Source organism: Catharus ustulatus, chromosome 6 (assembly GCF_009819885.2).
Source record: "Catharus ustulatus isolate bCatUst1 chromosome 6, bCatUst1.pri.v2, whole genome shotgun sequence".
In the NCBI taxonomy this organism is placed as follows: Eukaryota; Metazoa; Chordata; class Aves; order Passeriformes; family Turdidae; genus Catharus; species Catharus ustulatus.
This window is the reverse complement of record NC_046226.1, coordinates 37486819-37509655: the sequence shown is the minus strand read 5'-3', so window position 1 is coordinate 37509655 and position 22837 is coordinate 37486819. Positions and strand designations below refer to the sequence as shown.

The following is a 22837-nucleotide window of genomic DNA, read 5'->3' as shown; positions in this document are numbered from 1 at the left end:
CATTGTTCACTCAATATTTGATTTCTCAGTATCAAAAGCAAGACCAATTTTTTCCCAGAAAAACTCACTAACTGAGCTGAGTCCATAGAACTTAATAAAAACCACATACTTCAATGTCTTCAACTACAAAATTCTTATTTTTAATAAGATTATGCATGGCTACTTAGTATTTGAACAGTAGGTATTACTCTGCATGTATATTTTTGTGTACAACAATAAGAAAGTAAGATCTAAGAAAGACCAGTTAAATATACTTTCTTAAGAAACCACTTTTCTAAGACAAATATGTGAATCTCATGAACACTACCCAGTCTGTTATTTGGATGGCAATGAGAATAAAACTGTAGCAGCAGCTACACACTGATCATGTCACTGTAGCAGAAGTGAAAGGAGTTGGTATCACAAATTCTGTTTCCATCACAAACATCTGTGAGCCTGCAGCAGGTGAATATTTATTAGTCCAGTACCAAAACACTGGTGTATCTCCTCCTGATGAATATTTTCAAAAAGCACTTTAAGAGTGTTTACTTGAATTAGGTGGTGAATAGTTTTTAAGTTGCTTCTTTCGCTCCACTGCAGTTCGCAAAGCCTGGAGAATTGAGTGTTTATTGTTCAGGATGTTGTAGCTGCACAGGTTAAGCAGCTTGTTGAAATTCTCCTCAGTGTACGTAAGCAGGCCAGTGCCATAGGGAGCAGCACAGTTGGACACATCCACTCTTCCCTGCTCCATCTCCGCGGGACTGCGCTCCACATCTGAAACCAGAACAAAGCAAAGGTTCTGAGATGGGAAACTGCTACCAGGCAATGCAAAATACAAACTAGCAGACACAAGAAGATGAATTATCTCCTGAAAATGGTTCAAGATTTAATTGCTGTATGGTAACCCTGTCAGCTGCACTAATAAAATCCGATAGTTCGCTGCTTGACTACAGTCCAGACATGACCAGCAGAAAAACTTTTCTATGCAAAATTCCCTCCTCTCTAAATTAAGGTTTTGTATCAGAATATTTATTCAAGATTTGGAATTTTTGCATGTTTAGCTTCTCAGCTGACTTCTGAGATGACAGCTCTTTGTCGACCAGCTGGTAGAAAATTACACCACAGGGCTCCTGGACTGGGAATCCTCCCTCTCAGGTGGCTGAGGTTTTAAGCACATGCAGCAGAACAAATAAAATAATGAACGGCACAAGGTCTTTTTCAATAACCTGGTTCATAGATTTTTGTTCATTTTCTAAGAAAAGTTTCCTAGATAATAGAAAATCAGCAATAAAAAAACTGGAGTTGATGTATGTAAAAGTATTTGTAAACTGAAACTGAATTTGCCAAGTAGGCTTTCTTTTTTAGTGAAAACATTTCTTCTGTTGCTGAATGAAAGGAAACAAACTGGAAACTTAAAAAAATTATAGATATCAAAGCAAAGCTTTTGTTTCATTACATATTTTTGGCACTTTCTATTCTCATTTTTTTTAAATGTAATTTCACGATTATAAGCCGCACCCTTTTGACTAAATTTTTGGTCCCAACCCGGATGTGCAGCTTGTACTCCAGAGCGGCCAATATATGGCCACGGGAGAGCCGGGCAGGGGTCGCCGCTGGTGAGGGAGCAGGGCAGTGCCAAGCCGAGCCATAAAAACCCGCGATCCCGCGATTCTGTTACTAATTGGCAACTTTGTGAAAGTTGCACGTGGATCCTCACTGTGAACGGAAGTGCGGCTTACAATCCAGTGCGGCTTATATATGGACAAAGAAAGAAAAGTTGCTGACACCCAGACATGTAGCTTAAAATCAGGTGTGGCTTATAATCATGAAATTACTGTAATAGAATTCTATCTTAGAATTCTATTCTAATTTCTAGAGAATTCTAGCTTTGTTAACCAAGTAAACATTATATCTCTTTGTGAGACTGTTAGGTGACAGAGTAAGCTACCAGGGCATATAACTTAGTAGCTGTGTCCTCTTCTTTATTATCAAAATTACATGACCTGTTTCAAGTGCCAGAGGGGGTTTTCCTCAAGGTACAGCTTGTCATGGTTTTATTTTTAAACTTCTTCATTCCAATCCCTGATTAGTTGGCAATACTATATGCATCACACCTGGACTGAGAACACAGTAACTTGGCCAACTCAGAAGCTTGCCAGTGTCTTGTTTTGGAAGAGGAACCAATTCAATAGATCAACTGGATGAGAAAGTCTCAAAAAAATGATTACTGCTCGGTCAACTTACTCGGTGCCTTGTATTTTTGGAAGGTATCACACACCAGTGGAAAATAGGCCAAGATTGGTGCCTCTAAGCTGTCCTCAAACACATAGCACTCCTTCAGGTGCTCCCGCTCTTCCTGGCTCAGCTCTGTGCTGGGGAATGGGATCCCATGCTCCAAACAATACTCTGAGAATAGGTCCAGTGGCTGGCTCAACAGAGAGGAGAGGAGCAACACAAAGAGAGGTTGAAGTAAGACCACCAAACCCCATAATATTTTGCTGCAGTAGACAATCTGAGATTGATTCTTATGTTTATAAATAATGCTAACTGTGCACCAGAACAAACATACCATCTTAATTTTAATATATCCTGGGTTAGAAATTTGGTTGATTTGCTAACACTTTATATTTTTAAAGCAGGGTTACTATTTACTGAAATTGATATGACATTCAGGTCATTTTTGTGATTTAATGAGTACAGTAGAGGATTTGGATAAGAAAACTTTGATTACCCATGGCTTCTCACATCATAGGTTCTTAAATACTTGCATTCTGTGCATCTAACTGTCTATGTCTTCATGTCCTCTTACAAATAAATTACATTAAATTCAATCATATAAGCTATTGAGGAACTTGTTACCAGAGTGACAGATACATAGAATATGTCTGTTCATATGCCTGTCTCAGAAAGACACTGAAAACAGCCCTGATAAAGGCAGTGACATTGTGGTCACAGCTGTGAATAGTACCATTGATATGAACATTTAATTCAATAAAACCAGACCATTTTCTGGAGGGGAACATCACCAGAGTCTGTGATCCTCCACTGTAATTTAAATGGAGAATGACATCCACTTTTCTCTCTGGCCTCAGAATGGGTGGGCAGCTGGTGTTGATGAAGAAAGCTGTGTCTATCAGCTTGAGGTAGTCACTTATTTCATTCAGCTGGTTGGGAGAAGAATCCAGCACTGTGTCTGAAAGGCAAAAAATTATATTATTAATTACTGCAGAGTCAAGTCCTCTTTTTTCCAAATTAGCATAAAAGATGAGAAAGAAAAGACAGTTGATGTATTTTCATCTTTGACACACAGCCTACAGTTAAGTATTTGTCTTTGGCACAATTTTAGTGTTAGAGTTCAACTCTGAGATCATGAAGGGGGAGCAGTTCTGAGACTCAACTTCATCCAAAGTGATAAATTACTCTTCTTTTTCAACAGGTGTAAATTTGTGGCTATTTAACTTCCATGGAAGTTTCAAATCACTCTTTGATAGCCTTTGAGAATAAAAGCAAATCTGCTGTGCTTTCTCCGAGACAAAAATGAGACTAGGAGTAAATAATGTAGCGCTTGTCAAAACCCATTCCACAAACATGTTAATCACATAATATTAATCAAAATTTGACTTTATGATAAAACTCACCAAATGTTTGGTGATACTCAGCAAGTATCAGCACTCAAATCTCCTCCAAAGATATAACTGAAACAATTTCCAATTACCTTTCCACATGCAAAAGCTCTCATTCTCCAAATATTTGTTATGTAGCTGCAAGCCCTTGAGGAAATTATGGTAAGTTGAAACCACTGGCCGCCCGGTCATCATTTCTCGAAGAGTTTTGGAAAGGTAACCTTTGGGAATGGATAAGCAGGTTGTCTGTTCATGAGGCTTCTGGGGCAGAGCAGGATGGTTCTCTGTAGGAAGAACAAGAAGAGAGTATGTGTCTGCATTTGGCCAGGGTCTTTCTCTTGTAATAATAAGAACAATCAAACCACCATGACTCCCAGCCCCATCTGTGACTGAGTGGACATGCAGAATGCTCTGGGCAGTGGGTTTCAGTGTCACAACATCACCTTGCTCTTCCCTGTCTGGCCTCTCCCTGCCAAAGGGCGCTGGTAACCCTCTTGTGACTAACAAAACTCCCCAGGGATGTTGCACATTGAGCAGTATGATGTTTTTTCCTGTTTTACAGCACAACTGTTGGTCTCCTGCTTTTCCTTCATTCTCAAGGGCTTGGTGTTCCCTAAGCCAGAAATAGGACACAAAAAGAAACCCTTTACCAAATGTCAGGTTTCACATTTCAGAGAGGTGTGAATAAAATGCAGATACAAGAGAAAAGTAATCTAAAGGACTAACCAATGTCATGCTCAGTGTCTCGAGTCCATCTGTGCCAGAAATGTTCTGAATGACCTGAGAGGTAGACAGCATCCATAAAACTCTGGGAAAATATATTGCTCCATGTGCCTTGAAAGTTTAAACAAAAAAACAACAACAACAACAAAAAAGTGCCATATTTAGTATTAGTTTGACTATTTAGAGCACACCTATGGCAACATACTTGGTTCCAGTTTTTGTTTTAGTTATGAAATATTATGAATTTCCTTATAGACATCAAATGCCACACCATTCCACACAATGCCTGGCTTATGACCAGGCCATTTTCGAAACTTGGCTGTCTATAAAAGGCTGTGAGTTTAAACACTTCAGATGATTTGTTTGCATGCATGTGTTCTGTTTAGGTCATTCAGCAAGACATATAACAAATTAGTCACATTTGTCTCAAAAATTAGTTTCCTCCTTTGTCACTTTTGGCTGGTTCATTTGAGACTGAAATTGCATCACATACATTCTCTGGTGTATTAATATTGCAACTCACAGATCACCTCTGTGTAGTCAGTTCTTAAGGTGATGTTTTCTTGAGATAGTAAATTACCTTCCAAGAAGCAGATGTGGGATTCTGGGATCTTCTTCATCCGGCGACCCATGAAGAACTCGCTGCCAAAATCCTCTGAACGAACAAAGGCCCCATATTTCAGGAGACCCACTTCATAAGGTGTGAACTCCACCCACTCTGCAAATAAGGCATCAAATTGGGTTTATTGCAGCCACATGAACACATGTAAAAACTAGCTTAGAGAATCAGAAGCTGGAAGAATAAGGCCTATAACTTCACCATATTGACAGACAGTCCAAACCACCATGTTTTGGAACAAACACATGCCCTTCAACATACATGAATGCAAATAGCTAAATTCATCTCCTCTACCAAAATCCATTCAACTTGGGATTCAGATCCATTTCTGCACTAAGAAGCAAGACCTGGGCTGAAAGTCCACTGATTGCTAAGACCCTGCACACAGTGTGGCATTCTGAGTTCCTCTGAGTCAGCAGTGACTCCAGCTATCATTCATTCTTCAGACTCTCATAATCACTGCCTTGAGGATAAAAAGTTCTGGCCAAATCCCTTCCCTACACAGAAACTGTGGCTGGGTGCACTGGGACTGAAACTGTGCCTAGGAGCAGATGACCAGGTTCAGTTGCAGGACCTCCCGCTTTGTTTGTCCTGGAAATGCTATGGGAATAGGGATCAGGATCACTGATCAGGGCACAGAGCACTGCCCCTCCTCAGATCCTCCTCTGGCTGCTGGGAGCCAAGTCCTGCTCTCAGCCCTCTTCACCTTCTCCTTTCTCCTCCCTTTCTTGCCCTCCTCCCCACTCTTCACAGCTCCATTGGACTGGTGCTGCCTCAGCAGAAGATCCAGCAGCTGAAAGGGGCTGCGGGAGTAGGTGGAGATGAGAGAGAAAAGAGCAGCAGTAGCTCTCAAGGTTGCCAACAAAAAGCATCTCCATTCCCTCACCAAGCAGTGACTACAGCACAGGTATCTCCCTTCCATAGCGTTAGGACGCATGTTTTTCATCCAAGTCGGAAACCAGATACGAAAACAGGGGGAAAAAATTATTTTAAAGATGTATTGGCTTGGACTTAGAGTAAAAAGTTTTGGCATTCAATCAACCTTAAAAGGAAACTCTTCAGGGTTATATGAAGGTGTATGATAATCTATACCTTTAAAATCCAAAGTGCTGAAGTCATCCTTGACATTGAGGGACAGGTATATGGGGAGTGGATTCTGCCCCTGATTTACTGCTAGTTGCTGATCCGAGAGTTTGTGAGTGCTTTCCTGTTTACAAAGAGCAAAAGTCACTGTAAAAAGATGATCATGATGCATGGACTTATTGCAGTATCCAAGCTTGAAATATCAATGAAGTATCTCCCAAACCTCAGCAGGGTTTGTTCTGTGTACTTCAGCTGTTGGCCACACAAGTGCATTCATGTGTTATCTGCCATGAGCTTTCACCAAGGCATTGTGCTTATGGGGTTTTGGTAAGGGGGACAGGACAAAAATGCAAGAAACATGTCTATACAATCACTGGGATATTATTTGCTCTAAGAAAACAAAGATATTTAGTCAACCTGGACCCATGTCCTTCAATACAGCTTATGGGTATATATTGCTATGCCTGAACTTAGTTGTCAGAGCCTTCTCTCCTCTGTGTGTTACTGGGATGATCACCTGATCCAAAATTAAAGATGGAAAATCAGTTTCCTTAACATCTTGAATTTTTACATGCTCAGACATCTCCTCTAGATGCTCACATTTTAGGGTATTTTGTTATTTTTATTCTAAAAAGTCAAATAATAAGTCCTTCAGGTGTTTTGAGAGCTTTTTCTCTAACTGAATTCACAACCTTAGACATGCTAAGTTAGAAATCCTCTGAAAAAGGAGAGGTAGAGAAAGAATATAAAATACCTGATGATGTAACATACAATCAATGAAAAGTCCCCATAAATCTGTAAAGGACACCTTGTGCCCCTCTTGCTTTCTCTCACAAAGCTTATTTTCATAGTATTTCATATGATCCAAAGAAAAACAGTGCAGCTTGCTCTTGATCACTTGTTTCCTGATATCATCAATTGGCCCACTGAGATTCTTCTGTGACCAATTTGCATCTTCATATAACTTTGACATGGTCCTGGATAAAAGAAAGGTACTGTGGTTCATCACAGGGCACATGACAGTTCATTTGGCTTATAACACACATAAGTGTTTTGTTTCAGGCTACACGAGGTCTTTGGCCTCCAACTTTTATTTGGAAGAGCATTTCAAAGCTGAGGTAGAATTTACACTGGATAATGATTTCTCCTTTTTTGCTGCACAAATGCATTCAAAATCATCCTAGCTTGTTTGTTTTTCTAAATCAAGAGAGTAATAAAGCAGCAAACATAACTTAACTCAAGCTTTTGCCACAGCTTCTGAGGCCAGTTCCCTAGGTGGGTCAGAGCCTGTGTGAAATGTTAAGCTGGAGTTTGGCAGCAACTATTGCAAATGTGCAACAGTGGGGTCACCTCACACTCCTGGCACACATAAGGGCAGGCATGAACCACCAGTCCCCAGAGCTCAAGCAGATTCCAGTTGTCCCCTCCCATCCCCAGCCCACTTGTTCTGTCTCACATACTTTCAGAGCTGCCCTTCAGAGGCAAAATGTTTTAAATCCCTCAGCCTCTCCTAGTTTGTGCAAGGCAGCCACCATTGAGTGCATGAATGACACTCTCTAATAAAAGAACAGGCCTGAGAAACACAAAGTCTGCCCTTTGGAGATGTGTGGGAGTTGAGCCAGACAAATATTACAAAAGGACTTTTGAAGCACTGTATTCAACAAGAAAAGCTACAGACAAACCCTCCCAGCTTGTGCTCTTTTCTTTTTGTTTCTGTAGACACTTCAGTGCAGTTACAGAAATAATGTAATTCTCATTAGATTTGTTTCTTTTGGGAGGACAGCACTGAGGTGTCCCATGAAACAAGTGCCAAAAGGAAGTCAAGTGCCAGCATCAAGCTGAGCAAATTCATCGGTAAGGCAAAACTGTTCACCAGGTTATCACTTTGCTAACACAAAGGGCAAGTACCAGCCCAGCTCTCCTTACCATGTTGTGGCAGATAAACCACTGATGTATGACACACAGTCCAAAACCCCCAGCTCCTGGAGAGCCAGAAGACTGCCAAACAAGGCTGTCATGGACCGCACTCCCCCTGCTGCAGTCACCACTGCCACCACTGGCACCTGCCCAGCACACAAAGAAAGGCACAGAGTCACTCATCACCAGAGGAGATACAGGAATGATGGCCAAGCAGAAAAAGTTAACAGCAACACCAGCTTCAGGTAGGTTTTGATTAATTCACCCTCTTCAGGGCAGCGCCTAGGTGTGTGTTTGAGTTGTGTAAACTTTGGTGTAATTTAGTGTATGCTGAAAGTGTTCTCCTGATCAGTGATGCTTCTGAAAGTCAGGAACTGTAACTACAGTTCTTGCATGAGAAAATATCTTTTCAGATTTCCTCAATGTATTCAATTTTTCCTCAACTCTTCCCCTCAAAATACATTTTAAAGGTCTGAGTAGAACTAAGGTCAGAAGAGCGGCACAAAATCTTCCTGCATAATTTTTTCTCCCTCTACTTGTACATACATTTTCTATTCTCCAGGCAGATAGTGCTCAGCCTTACAGATTTATTTTAACACCTTCTTTCCAACCCAGATTACCTCTACCTTCCCTGATATCAGTACTATATGTAATTTGGTTTTACTTTCTTCAGGGATGCATCAATTCTGTTGTCCATCCTCCCTTTTCTGTATAGTAAAAGCTGATAAAAACGTCTATTCAGTTTTAGGAGCATATGATGCCATTACCTTTAATTTTGTCTTCACTGTATTTTACCATCTATTTGTGGGTTTGGGGCTCAAAACCCCTTTTATTCTCATTTAATAATAACAAATCATGTTCTATCTGTTACTTCGGTTTATGAGCACTTCAACTTGGTTGAAAAATGCTGTCCTGCACACGTCATAAAGGGTTGGGTGTTCTGGGAGCTGAACAGAGCAGTGGAGGAAATACCCCACAGGTACACTGCCCCAGACTCTTGCTCCAAGCACCACAGCCCCATAACAGATTATGGTCCTCCAGTAACAGAGCAGCTACCTCTGAGTTCAGGGATCCCCAGGAGAGGAGCAAGCAAAAGGTAGCACCAAAAAACACACAACACAGATGTGACTGTGCCAGTGTGCTATGTTGCAGCCCTCCCTGTGAACCCTGTGGCAGCAGAGAACAGTGCCAAAGAGGAGAAATGGTCTCACTCTAAGCAATCAAATTTCACCAGGCTTGGTCATACACACCAGCAAATACAGCCTTTGGGTGCCCCTGAGTGAGGACAGAGGTTGGCAGAGCATAAAGGAGCTATAACTGGCCTCCTGACAGGTCCTCCTTCATCCTCTGTGCCAAAAACTTGGATGTGGTTTCAGGTGCAAGTGACAATCTGGCCTATACCATTTAGTCTAGAATGTGTGGAAGAGCTGTATGGGTATACATGCAAGCACATCACTTCCACTTCTCTCAAAGTGGGTCATATTGCTTCAAGTTCCCAAGATGCTGTCCCACATACCTCATCCTCCTGCAGGTCTTCATCTAGATGAAGAACATTTTTCAGAGCAGCAGCAACCACCTTCTTCCTTTTAGAGATGAAATCCTGCTCCTCCGGGCACAGACCAAATCCCAACCGCAAATCTAAATTCTTGCAACTACAACATAAGAACAGTACAAGGTATTACCTGAAGCCATCTCAGATGGAGACATTCAGCAAAACCAATAACAATAAACCAGCTTAAAGAAATTGTACTTCCATGTTTATGAAAGGCCCCCTACACAAATGAAAGCAGGTATATGGATATCCTGTATCTTATATTTGTGCCTGCCTGTGGAAACTTTAGATCAGAATTGTGTTCTGAACAATTTCACACAATCATAAGGAAGTTAAATAAATAAAATCAAGCTGTTTCACATTGAACTCTGGTATTTGGACACCTCTTCACATTGTCTTGCAATACATGTGTTTCCTGAAGCACAAAGGGGGCCTAAGTAGTTATTTAAACTTAACACATTTCAGTTAAAAGAACCCTAATACTGAGTTAGGCTTATCTCCAGAAAGAATTTGTGCTCTAACTATTTCAGTCAGAAGACTCTCTTAAATTTATCCCTTTGGCACATTATCATAAATATCATGTACATGATTTATTCTATAACCTTTATTTCCACACAAGTGTCAGAGATTTTTCAGGAAAAAAAACAGCACAAATTTTCTCAGCCTCTTCACTGAATATTATTCAGTAAAACCCTCTGATTTATCGTTCACCTGCAACTAAGGCTTGCAATGGAGCTAACTCATCAACAGGGGGTAATGTTGCCCTTCAGAAAATCTAGACAAGACTGCTGTCCATGTGTTTCATTGAAAAATGACCTGTAGAGGTCCTGTAAATGCATGAAGGTGTTAGCCATGTTAGAAATCTGGTACACATAAATATGCGCATATTACAGATGAAGGTTACAAGACAGAGGGATGTTTAGGTATCAAAATTACAAAGCATCAGCATTAGGAAAAACATTGTGATGGTTTAAACCCCATAACTAGCTACCACCTATCCTATTCTAAATTCTTACCAACCAATTTAAAAGCTTTAAATCATTTTATTAACCATTCCCCATATTTTAGTCATCTTTATTCCCTGTTTTGAATTAGCTACTTGAAGATGTAGCTTCCTTTCATCTAACAATTATACTATGAAAGGAGAGGAGATAGCCTAAGTAATCATTCAAAACCAACAAAAGATTTACCTGTTTTCCTCATTCACAGACACCTCATAAGATTCCCCCTGAAAATCAAGAATGAAAGCACCATAAATTTTAAATAGAATTGAAATTTTGTAAAAACAGGTTTTACAATATTAGTAAATATTCACATATGTAATCTAATGATTAATTTTTGGTCTCTTCGCAGGCCTTCAGCACACAATCCTCATCCTGCTTTTAAACTACTTTTAAAGCAGCCAGAAATTCTGAATATCCTATCTTCCCCTAAAAACATAATTCTATTCCTAAGTGTATGCAGAACTAAGCATACAAATAACTCACTAATGCATTTTTAGTAACAAAAGTATCATATGACCAGATATCACATATACAGAGTTTACTTTGTTGAAAGAATTCCAAATACAGTCAAAGGATACTCACTCTCATCACTGTCACTTTCTTTCCCAAGTCCAGAGAATGGAGAGGCACAGCCAGGGGATTACTTACACCCATTTCCCTCCTACCTGGGCCAGGCTGATTTAAAGAGAGGGGAAAAAATGTTACAAGGAGAATATTATTTATAAACCCTAGACACAGAAATAGCAGATAAGGGTTCAATCATGATTCTTCTCCCAAAATTTATGTTAGGTATTATTACCATCCATAAGCAAAACATACACAACAGAAAAAGCACTCCTTTGGCAGTGTCATGAGCAGTCTGGGTTGACTGTGCTTGATGTAGTGGAACCTGGTGGTTTCACTGCTTCCTGGTCTGGAGTGAGGACCTATGGAAATATCCTGGGTTTCTTCATAGGATCCTTTCATTGTGAACGTGAAATCTCTCCCTAAGAACAAGAAGAAACCGCAGGGAGATGTTAACAGTGCCTAGTCCTGAAATTAGCAAATAAAAGTGTCCCAAGGGACATTTCAGCCTTCATGCTGCAGGCTCAACTAAGGTTCATTTGGACCACAGTGTTTTCCTTCCCCTGGGACCAGTGTACAGCATCTCACTACTCGGAAGTGACCAGCTCTCAAGTTGGCAAAACTCAGAGAACTGATCCCAAAAGCTGATGGCAGAGTTGGGACTGATCCCCCTCCGACTCCTCAGGGCCCAACCCCTCATCCACTGAGAAATGCAAAGGCATCTGTTGTGAGAATTTCACCAGCTCTGAGGGGAATTTTTAGCAGGCAGCTTTTTGTACATCATTCTTTGTGGTAAAGCAATGTGTGAATTGATTTGAATATCCCATAGCAGGTACAGTATGAATGTTTCCATCCTACATTCATAATTAAGTTGGTTATTGTTCTGCTTATTGTAAATCCCATTGAATTCTTTGTGAATGCTAAATTACAGGATGATTAAGTGCTGCTGAATCCTTTAGACAAACAATCAAGTCTGAGGCTAAGTTTGGCAAGAGGGTCCACTCTGAAACTCACAACTCAGTGTGAGGATCTTTACTCCTGGCACCCTTTCCTTTTCCCTCTTTATCTTTTTGCATCCCTGGTCTCCACATAAATAATTCTAGATTGATTCTAATCTGATTTTTCTTTGCATGTTTCATGCAGGTAGTAATAGAGTGAACCTTGCCATCAAACTTGGTCACACAAATTTACATTAAATCAAAATTTGCTGATTCTTTCCCAGTGATTCTTTAAGTCACCTAAACCATTTGTGACACCCTGCCCAATGACAGAGTGTGTGTGTTACATTTGTGGATGCCTCCAGTAGCATTCACATCCCCTGAGCTTTCACTGAAGTATTTCTCCTCCTGAGAGTTGTCTCCCTCCTTTTACTTTCTGTTTCATCGCAGTGATGTTTCCAAGTCTCCCAATCGCCTCCACTTTCCCTTGAGCTACACAGCCATGCCTTCTCCTGAGGATTTGCACTATTAGCAAGTAGGTAATTCAGAAAACACTTCCATCCCCAGGAAGCCTTGATGCAGATAGACACTAAAACAGACCAAATATTTTCCTAGATTCAGCTGCATTTCCCATAGAACAAAAAGCAGTGATAAACAATTTAAATCATCAACCTCACTTTTGTAAGAACTCTTCATTTTTGTTTCATTCACATGTACTTCCAAACAGGAAACTTCTCGAGACTGGAAGAGAGAATCAATAAAACCACTGGTCACAGACACAGTTCAGGATTCTCACTGAGGTCCTGTAGAAACACAGTGCTTGGCCATGATGGTCTGTGGATGTGAAGAATTTGTAGAAACTGAATATCTTGTATAAATCTTGCAAGCAGTCCTGTGGTTAAGGAAGCCAAAATAACTGCGGATCTGTCATTACATTTAAATACCATTCAGTCCCCAACAATTAACACAAGAAATTTTTCTCCCTATCTTCCAACCACATCCTTCAGTTCTGCCCTACCATACCATTGACATAAAAAAAAAATTACCACTAGTACACCATTAGTAATGATCTTCTCAGATACACCTGGTCTGAAAAGAAAAACCAAAAAGGTTTATTAAAAAGTGCGTATTTAAGCAATAAACTTTCAAAAGCAAATAATTCTCTGAGCTTAGTTTTTCTAGCTGGCAAGTCCCATCAGCATTTCTATCTTTCCCCTCTGTCTTGCAGCCTCTGCCAGATCACATCCCATACCTTCCCAAGGATGCTCCTTCTTTCTTATCTCTCCTTATGAGCATCATCTCTCCTTAGGCTGAATCACAAATAAACACCCATTCTCAACTATAAATTGTGAGACTCTCAAATTCAGGAGAGAAAAGCCACAATGGGGAAGATGCAGAGATGGAGGTGTCTGAACACAGGTACATGGAGCCACCTCCCCAGTGCTGCATTACCACTCTCTCTAAAATGCAGTTTTCTGATGACAAACTCTACAACATTTAGGTTTTACTTACATGTTTTCCAGTAGAAATTCCACTTCTAGTTCTTCCTGACTCTGAAAATAGAACTTTTTTTAAAATTTATGAATGAAAAAATATTTTCTTCTGATACAACTATGACAATTTATAAATAACTCTTTCTACATCATAATATGAATGTATGCAGTTTTCTGAGGCCACACTTTGATTTCACCTCTCCACTGCTCTACTGTTTACAAACCAGTTGTCCCATCAAGAGAAACAAAATATTCAGTATCATAGAATAGGGAGAAAGTATCCTATTATTAATTTATTAGTAGGATAAGACATGGGGTCAATCAATACTGAGGAAGGGAAGAATAGCAGGTGAATGATGTAGGAGAACAAACTTCAGAATTAATGGACCTAGTACTGTTAATAAATAGGGAGCATACCTTTGTTAAAACAAAAGAATTTGCAGAATAAAATCATTAAACTTTTAAAAAAGGGTGGGAGAAGGGACCAACTTAGAAAATAAAAACTGCCAGGGTGAAGGGAAGAAGAGAGGAGACCGAAGCTGTGAAGAAGTATTAGGGAAAGAGCCCAGGTGAGACAAATCAAGAGGAAAAGAGACAGGAAAAAGACAAAAGAGGAACAGAGCAGCACACCAACAGTACAAAAGAGACCAAATGACTGTATTAATTCAGCCACCTGCTGCTCTGTGGGATGCAGCCAATCTAGGAAATACCACACTAAAAAGAAGTATACCATAGAGATCTTCTGGATCACCCACAGGGAGGAAAATACTAGTTAAGAGTGATATTAATCTCTTTCTAACAAGTGATGATAACACTTTTTGATTCATATTTGGAATAGGTAACATTTACTGACAAATATTACTTCTGTCCAGCTGCACATCATGCATTGTGAATTGACTACGAAAAACATGCCAAATCTGACAATGCAGCTGTCATGGGAAAATCATCTTTACAGTAAAAGTGAAGAGCAATTTTGTATTTACCAGTTCACATCAGTAAATGAGACATCTCTGATGGCTTCTCTGACAGCTGTGGCATGTAATGCAGAAGCAGATAGCTGTGCTTGCTAATTTCTCCCAAAGTCTCTATTTCATGAGAATTACAGTGGTTGCAAGTTCGTAATAGAAGGCAGGGGCAGAGATTTTAGAAAGTAGTCACCTCACACAGATGCTAGACAGACTACATCAAATATCTAATTGTGCCCAGACTGTACTGTCCATACTAACTGATGGTCTGCTATAAATTTGTCCATACTAACTGATGGTCTGCTATAAATTTGTCCAAAGAACAGCAGAAACAAAGTTTAGAAGAACCTGGCTCATAGCATTTGCCTAATTGTGCTTGCCTTATGCCCCCATCCTTCTTATGCTGTTTTACACTCACACAAGTTATGTTTCTGTTAAGTCCCACTCACATATTTGGGGGTGAAAAGCCCAGAGCATAGCAATGGCAATATTTGCTGGGCCACAGAGAGCAAGAGGCACAGCAAAGCAGCCCTGCTGCTCTGACAGTTCCCATCTGACCTCCTCAGCCCTCCTGCTGAGATACCTTGATAAATGAAAGAAATTATTATGGGCAGAGGTGGCACTGTAGCCTATTATTAAGATTGCCCAGCGTGTCACATTACTAAATCACTTTCAACAAAATAAAATAATGCAAAGTCTTCAAAAAATCCATGTACAGCTCATAATCTGTGATGCCTCACAGGTGCTGGAATCGTCACAAACTGAAGAAGGGCAGCTTGACCAGGATGTTCCTGAGACAGCTCACCTGGTCTGACCTCCACCACTTCCACCCTGCTAATGGACCAAGACAGCTCTCCACATGCCTCAGAGCAAACTCAGGGCTTGAATCACACCTGGAATTATCTCAGTCACATGAGGCTTTTTCTGAGGAAGGCTGTAGCCAGCTGGAGCAGGTTTAGTAAGCAGTTCTCAGTAAGGACTAGTCTTCTAAACGAGTAGTTAATAAACACTCTCCAAAGCAATAGAAATATGAAAAACAGGCAAGAGAGTTTTCCAAAGAGCCTGACTGACACAGTGGCTTAGAAATAAAGAGAGCCCACCAATTCTTGGGAACTGTAAACTGAAGCCCTCGGCAGAAGTGTGAGAAAGCCCTGAAGTTGTCACTACACCCTCCAACAGAGAAGGTGGCACATTGTGCAGAAAGTAATCTGAGCACACCTTCTGTTTTCTTTGAAGATGAGTGTGATTTCTCCACCCCTCCTCTCCTCAGCAACTTCATCCACTCAGTGTTTCATAATATACTCTTTTTCTCCTCTTTAATACAACCAACACAATATTTTTGAGACACATGCAGCAAATAAAACTCTTAGGTCGTACACTCACTTAGAAGCAAAAATAAAATACTGATGATATTCATCAAGGCCTGCCCCTTCTGTGTTGGTTTAGCCCCTACAAAAAAAAATTTGTAACCCTGAAACAAAAGAGCATAAGCAGACTTCCTGAGATTTTTTTTTTAAGTTGTTTAGTAGAGGAATCAAAAAGCCCTAAGAGATTACCACAAGAATGAAATGCTTCATTTAGCAAGCACGTTAACTGAAAGAACTGGCCAAAATCCCTGGCAAAGTTGAGAGGAGATAGCCCTAGTGAGCCAAAGGGTAAGGGCAACTGCCTGGAAAGGGGGACAGGTTTGCTCCCACCCCTGCTCTGTCAATCTCCTACAACAGTGATGAGACTCCTTAACCACCAGCTTCTTCATTTTTTACTCTTTTTCTCACTGATTTTTCAAAATATATTTTTGAAATTTAAAAAAATTAGGAATACAAAAAGTATTTTGTATCTTACTCCAGTCACAATAAGGAATGTTTGTGACCCCTCTCCTAAAACCCAATCATTCAACTTTATTTAGTAACATCCCTTCTAACAAAAATGCTGTGTGTAAGAATCAATTTAATGTTCAATAGAGGTAGTAACTTGAGATAAAATTCTAATCAAGAGCATTATTTTCTCTAGATACTCACTTCTGGATTCAACTCAAAATTCAGGTGAACTTTTTCTCCAGGTGGGATTTTAGCCACATCGAAGCGAACAGTCATAAGATGGTCATCTGGTGTAAAAGTATCCTCATCACAGACTGTCAGCTCCAGGACGTTCTGAGGAGAGGCAGAAAAGGATGTAATGACATATTCTGGGACTACTGAGCCCAAAAGGAAAGTCCAGCAAGAGCCAGCATTCAGCCCTCCTGTCCACGTGGACAGACTCCTGTGACAGCACAGAGCTCAGCTCACAGCCCGTGTGGCTCAGACAGCAGTCAGGGAATAACCCTAGAAGAGGTAAATCATCAGATTTGGTAACCAAAAACAGGTCCTAAAGAAGAGGAAACATAAGTGACATATATTATGGTAACATGCACCAGACAGAGCAGAGCTAACACACACTATTCCTCAGATCGTTTGTGGATTTAAAATTACCACCTTGAGAAATCTTGGCATTTCATCAGAAAGTAATAATAAAAGGGAAATTGTAAGCTCTTTAAACGGAAGTTGAAGCACACTACCAAACTCTTAACAAGATTTGAATTACAGCAATTCCCCTGTCAGTTCCTCAGGTTACCCTTAGAAGCAGAAGATGCAGACTAGTAAACTATGACAAACTGATCCAGTTTGGACTTCGGATCCCTTTTGCTCTGACTGTTCACCTATTTCTGCTAACTCCATAAACACTTTAACAGTTTTTCACAACTGTTCTGGGACACAAAGGAGCATTCAACTTTATTCCAGATATTCCACAACCGTCTGAGCTTAGCCTACTTCTTTCAGTCAGGTTAACTGAGTTCAAGATCTGTGTGAGCCTCAAGCTTCTCAAAAAGAGTCTGCCCACAGCAGGTGAAGATGTCCCCTTTAGAAAGCACAGATCCCACCTTTACTTCACTCTGTAGCATGAAGTGGAAAGTTTCATTCCAGACAGGGTTTCTGCAGTTGTGTACAGTTCTCGTCTGGGCTTCCCGACATGAAGCTGTTGGCAGCCACAGCTTGACATAGCAATCAGTTTGGCTCCCTGTGTTAACAACAAGTTGCTTAATTAGTACAGCAGTACTTGGTTATTATTTTATTTGCCCAGCCAGGGAAAGAAAAGAGTAGTAACCTCTGAGGAGTACTAGATATTTCATTAGACCCAAAGGAAAATAGTCTGGGTTTAGAGTTATTTAACTTTTCTATTTAGATTTATAGTGGTTTCAAAGTCAATTTTAAACCATTAATTCTATATGACAACAAGAGCCAAAGTATTTTATTTCAACAGTACTGAACCAAGTAGTCTGGCTTTTGTGATTTTTTAACTCCTATTTTCAAATATTTGCCAGTTTCCAAAAAAAAACCTTAAATACAACTTCACTTCTTGAAATGGCACTTTTAAAAATTAAATGAAAATTTTAGTTTGGGGGATTTTCATCTATTTGTAATGCAGAAGTCATCCAACCTGACAAAACAGTGAAGACACAAACACAGAAACATCCAAAGCAACTACTGATTTTTCCTCATCTTTCACAAAGATGTTCCTTTCAAAAGGCAATTGGGCAACCTGGAAAAAGGGGCACTGAAGAGTTGGGAGACATGGAAATATGACAGAGCAGCTGGTAAAGGGAAGGACAACTTCTTCTCCAACACAGAATTTCTAGTCTATATCCTTTCTGGTTTTAAGTGCTTTCTAAAATATTTTGAATTTAAATGAAAATAAATACAACTATTTCACCCACATCCCCCATAAATATTACTGTAATCCAAGAAACAGTGTACAAGAGCATTAGAATCAGGTGACAGTAGTTTTTTTGCTAAGTTATAAACATGCCATCAATGATACTTACAGAGATCTGCCTTGCGGAGATTTCTCATGCCTATGATTTTGACAGAAAGCCAGAGCAACTGAGGCTCTTCTGGCTGCAGAACAATGAGAAAGATACCTTAATTATTAGCAATTAACTCAGATATAAATAACATAGCTTATCCTATAACACCATTAAGATCTTTCTGTCACTATAATGAAGGGAATTTAATTTAATTTGAGACATTTTCTGAGAAGAAATATTTCCTTGTGATTTGACATTGAGTAAATATAACCTGCCATTCATAGCTAGGGTCTACATTAATCAAAATGGAACCTCATTACAAGCAGAACTGATACATGTATATAAACCAGGGCTTTTTTAAAAGAACCAGAACTGAAGAAAGCAGGAATCACTAAAGTTTTAAACAATGTAAGAAAATAGAACGCTGAGAACACGAAGTAAAGTTGGCAGTGTGACAGATTACATAATTAAACACAAATAATCAAGAAAAGTTATAATTGTACGTAAATGCACATACACAAAAAAAAGGCACAAAAGCACAAACAGGTGATTCAGAATGTCTTGGTTTAATCAGGACAAACCTAGGCTGACCTGACTGATCTACCAAGGCATAGCACTATTGACAACCCATAGTGTAGGGTTCTACAGAGGAATAGCTTGAAGTGTCCACAACTGTCTTCATTTTTTCTGTTCTCCCTCCACTGCCTATCACAGCTGCACACAACCCTACACTTGGTTACAGGAAAAACAAGATAGTCTTGAAGAACACCAAGAGTAAAATGCTGCATGCAGAAGCAACAGCTCCATTAATGAAATTAAAAGCAGCACTTAAATCTCCAAAGTATCATGATTTCTGAGAAACTGCCTGCTTAGGACCCTCCTTGTGTACCTCTTATTTGCATGTACCCTGTCCTGAAAGAAGCAGACTAAACATCTAGAAAGCAGCAAGCCACCAAGCCAAATGTTATTTACAGCCAACTGGAAAGATTCTCAACTCAACACTTTTCCCTCAGAAAGTGTTGTTTGAACAACACCAGAAGGTCTGAAAGAAGCCCATCAAACTCAGCATAATTTTTGGCAGCATTGTTACTGGAGATGGAGAATCAAAGAAGCACATGCTGAAATTACTGAAAGCTCAATATTTCATCCCCAATAAAGAGGACTGATTTTTCATCCTCAGCTTTAGTACCATCCATATAAGTTTGGAGGAAACTTCTTCATGAGATGGTTTGAGGATGAAACAATTCCTCCAAAGCCTTCTTCTCCTGGCCCCTGGAATTTGCTATAATAGATAAGGTATCCTAGATGCCAAGGTTGAGCCAAATTCCTTAAGAATTTGGTCACTCTCCTAACACTTTGGAAGATAATTGGTTAGAAATTAGGATGTGTAATTAGTCAGTTTACCTTTAGAACTTCTCACTTAGATTGGATGCTGTTCTTTGTATAAACTTTTATTGGTTGTAGTTTGAATCCTCCCTGAACCTATAAATAGAGCTGTCTGCCCTTTGTTTGGAGAGAATCCTCCTTAACCACCCTTCGCATGAAATAAAGACTCTTGTGGAACTCGTCAAGTAAGGCCTCCGGTCTTTCTCGGCTGATGAAATGTGGGTTTTCTGAGAGACAGCTACATGTTAGCACTCTCTGGTCCTTGCAAATATCACCAGGGACCAAAAAAGAAAAGTCACAATGGCTGAAGTACAAAGCAACTATACTGACACAAACCCAATTACTATTCCATAGTGCCAGCAGTTAGTGAATTTACTGCTCTCCCAGATCCAAGAAGGACTTAGCTTCATGCTTTTGTACTGAATACAGCTAGGGAACAGATTGAAAAAAACTCGAGGTGGAAAAACACACCATACTATTTTCATTTTTCAAGTTATTTAATAGTTTTTCCACAAAGTATTAGTCATAAAACAGAATCATTTCTAACATACCTAGTATCTACCCTATTCAGTACTTTTCAAAACCAATTCATCTTCATAAAAATCAGTGTTCAGAAGAGTGTCAGAGATGGGAGTAAGCCATTTTATTTGCTGATCTGCCTCCATAAAGTTAAGTAAAAACAATTTAAGGACTAAGCCTTGGGTGTTACGAGATATATGACTACCATCATATAATCATACCACAGTAAACCAAGACTAAAATCCAGCTCTCCCAGTTCCTTGCCTAGCATTTAAACCACAAGTTCATCATCTTCCCAACCCCTAAGTCACAGTGAATGCTTTGCACTCTAGACAGCACACTCACAGAAGAGGCAAATATTCCCTTAACTAGTTGTTAATAAATGCCACCTCTCACAAAAACAGTTAAGCTTGGGGAATGACTGGAAAGGCTGACAAGACTGCAGGTATCATGGTCATCCTTTATGCCCTGCAGCTCTCTCCCTGTAATCCAGAAGCTGCCTTCTATACAGTACCTCATTTTCAGCTCTGTATGGTCTTTCATGATTCCTCTTCCTGATTCCAATCTTCCTGTGTGGGTTTGCTCGGATGAACCGATCCTGGGAACAAAGAACCAAAAGAGAGGTCAGTGATGAAACACAGCAGTCAGTAATTTTCAATTTCTACTCAGATTCTCTATGGCAGAGACCCCAGCATTTCTCCTCTTCATGATAGGATACATCCATCCCACCAGGACCATCTACCTGCTGCTTTTACTAATAAATCTGCCTGTTGTAGACACATTTGGCATTTAAGGATCAGAATTTCCCAAGCATTTGCTTTTGATGAATCTCAACCAAGACAGCCAAACAGATTCTTCTGCCCCACCGTTGATTTTCTCTTACCAAAGGTGAATAGGCTGATGATCCCATCAGTATCTTTGTTTCATAAAAGGCACCACTATAAGGCTCCAGTCTGTATCTCCCAGCTAGTAGGTGCTCCTGGACCACAGTATTTTCCAACCCGCTGTGGCCGGGAAGAAGAGTTGTATAGTTTGACTCATGGCTCCACCTCCCACTGATTTCAAAAGCACAAATGATGCACTTGTTCTGTGCCACATGAAGACTTGCAGGCTTTTTTTCTTTTTAAAGTGATTTAGGGGAAAAAAGGAGATGGTCAAGCATTTTATGACAGCTAATCCCAGAGTCAAGTCATTAGCCAAGACCATAAAGTCTGAATAATTACACACAGAGGGATCTCCTGGGGCAGTTCCAGCCCCCACCAGTTCCCCCAGTCAGATGCATGGCAGCAAGGATTTTCACCAAGTTCACTACAAATTACAGTCATGAAGTGGAAGCTGGATCTCATGGGCAAATAATCAGAGAAAACAACTTGTAGCTTTTCTTCTCTCATTTTTGGTTGCATAGAGGATGTCAAGGGGTCAGCAGAGTCAGCAGGAGTTTTTGCTATTGAAACGTTTTTTTAGCTAAAGTGCTGCTTTCAATTAAATTATGTTAGAATCTCATAAGCTTTAGCAAAAATAACTACACATCATTTTTTCAAAAGTTCTTAAATATCCCTGTTAAAATTGTTGTCTGATCTCTTTTTAATTTTATAATAATTTGCCATTATTTTTCTGTAACATGACTCAACACATAAAAACAAAAGGACCTAGTACTATAACAAAAATACAAAAATAGCACAGAAGCCAGTTACTGCACTAAACATTACTAGAATCACTAAAAATAGGTGTTATTCAACACTAAGAAATTGCAGTTGAGATTATTTTTTCAAACTCTTAATTTCTCGGAATTCTCAAATTTCTAAGTTAAAACAAAAACTCTTTAAAAGCATTAGGACTTCTTAGGAAAAAATAAAAATCTTATTTTTTAACCATTTCTAATGAAAGTATTTGAGCATTCAAACTGTCCTATAAAAAGCTACCTTAGATGAGACCTACCTTAGATAAAGTTTCAAATTATTTTTATAATAATAATAATAATAATAATCTTGCTTTTCAATGGATTCAAGTATGCAATGAATTAATGCTTCTGCTTTAGGCTGTACTGCCACTTAAGCAAAAGGCCAGATGACTTCCTACCTAAAGTTTTTTTGTTTTATAGTGGAGCAGGTATTAGAATAGAGAATTATTTCACTTTGCTTATGTAATAACATTTTTGCAGTAACGCTCTAAATTGAAATAAGAGATTCAGCTCACAGGGTTACAAGAGGCTGAACCCCACAGCCATTCCATAACTTACTTAGGCTCTGAAGTCCTTTTTTATGTCTCAGTTTGATGACAGTGGATTCTCCTCGCTCTTGAGGGCCAAAAGTTAGCCATCCACTCAGACAACATGCCAGGCTCCCCACCTGACTTGCACCTTTCCAGAATGTCCACATTTGGGCCTTTTGTGGATTTCACAAATCCAATTAAGCAGTATTAACTGCTGGAGCTGCTATGTCATTACACTGCCCCTGCTTGCTCTCCACATAATGAGAAAAAAGAGCCCAACTGAACAACTCTCCCACCCAAAAGCAGATGTAGCCCAGCAATAATAGTAAATGAGTTGATAAGTTGACACTGTGCATCACAAACCACGGTGCAGGTGAGTCACAGTCAGGAAGCCACAGGCCAGAAGACAAGGTGGCAATT

The 22837-nt window shown here is 39.7% G+C and overlaps 1 protein-coding gene across 1 annotated transcript; it reads right to left on the bottom strand.

Moving 5' to 3' along the window:
- Positions 1-514: 514 nt before the first annotated feature.
- On the bottom strand, positions 515-21116 carry LOC116998271 (cytosolic phospholipase A2 epsilon-like). Its single transcript, XM_033063790.1, has 21 exons — positions 21090-21116; positions 20721-20804; positions 18320-18392; positions 17378-17514; positions 16479-16610; positions 13515-13555; positions 13049-13091; positions 12680-12743; positions 11320-11486; positions 11083-11175; positions 10687-10724; positions 9461-9596; positions 7954-8090; positions 6782-7004; positions 6037-6151; positions 4906-5043; positions 4329-4436; positions 3695-3886; positions 3006-3172; positions 2224-2404; positions 515-753 (listed from the first exon to the last, which is right to left on the bottom strand). The coding sequence occupies exons 1-21, from the start codon at positions 21114-21116 to the stop codon at positions 515-517; spliced, it is 2535 nt and encodes an 844-aa protein (XP_032919681.1).
- Between the last annotated feature and the right edge of the window lie 1721 nt (positions 21117-22837).

Bases quoted from the DNA above. Each gene is read 5' to 3' on its own strand.
- LOC116998271 (XM_033063790.1), bottom strand. From the start codon at position 21,116: ATGGGATCATCAGCCTATTCACCTTTG. The intron at 6,152-6,781 runs GTATTTTATATT...CTTTGTAAACAG, and splicing joins ATTGTATGTTACATCATCAG to GAAAGCACTCACAAACTCTC. The intron at 2,405-3,005 runs GTGATGTTCCCC...CTGTTGAGCCAG, and splicing joins GTGGAGGATCACAGACTCTG to CCACTGGACCTATTCTCAGA.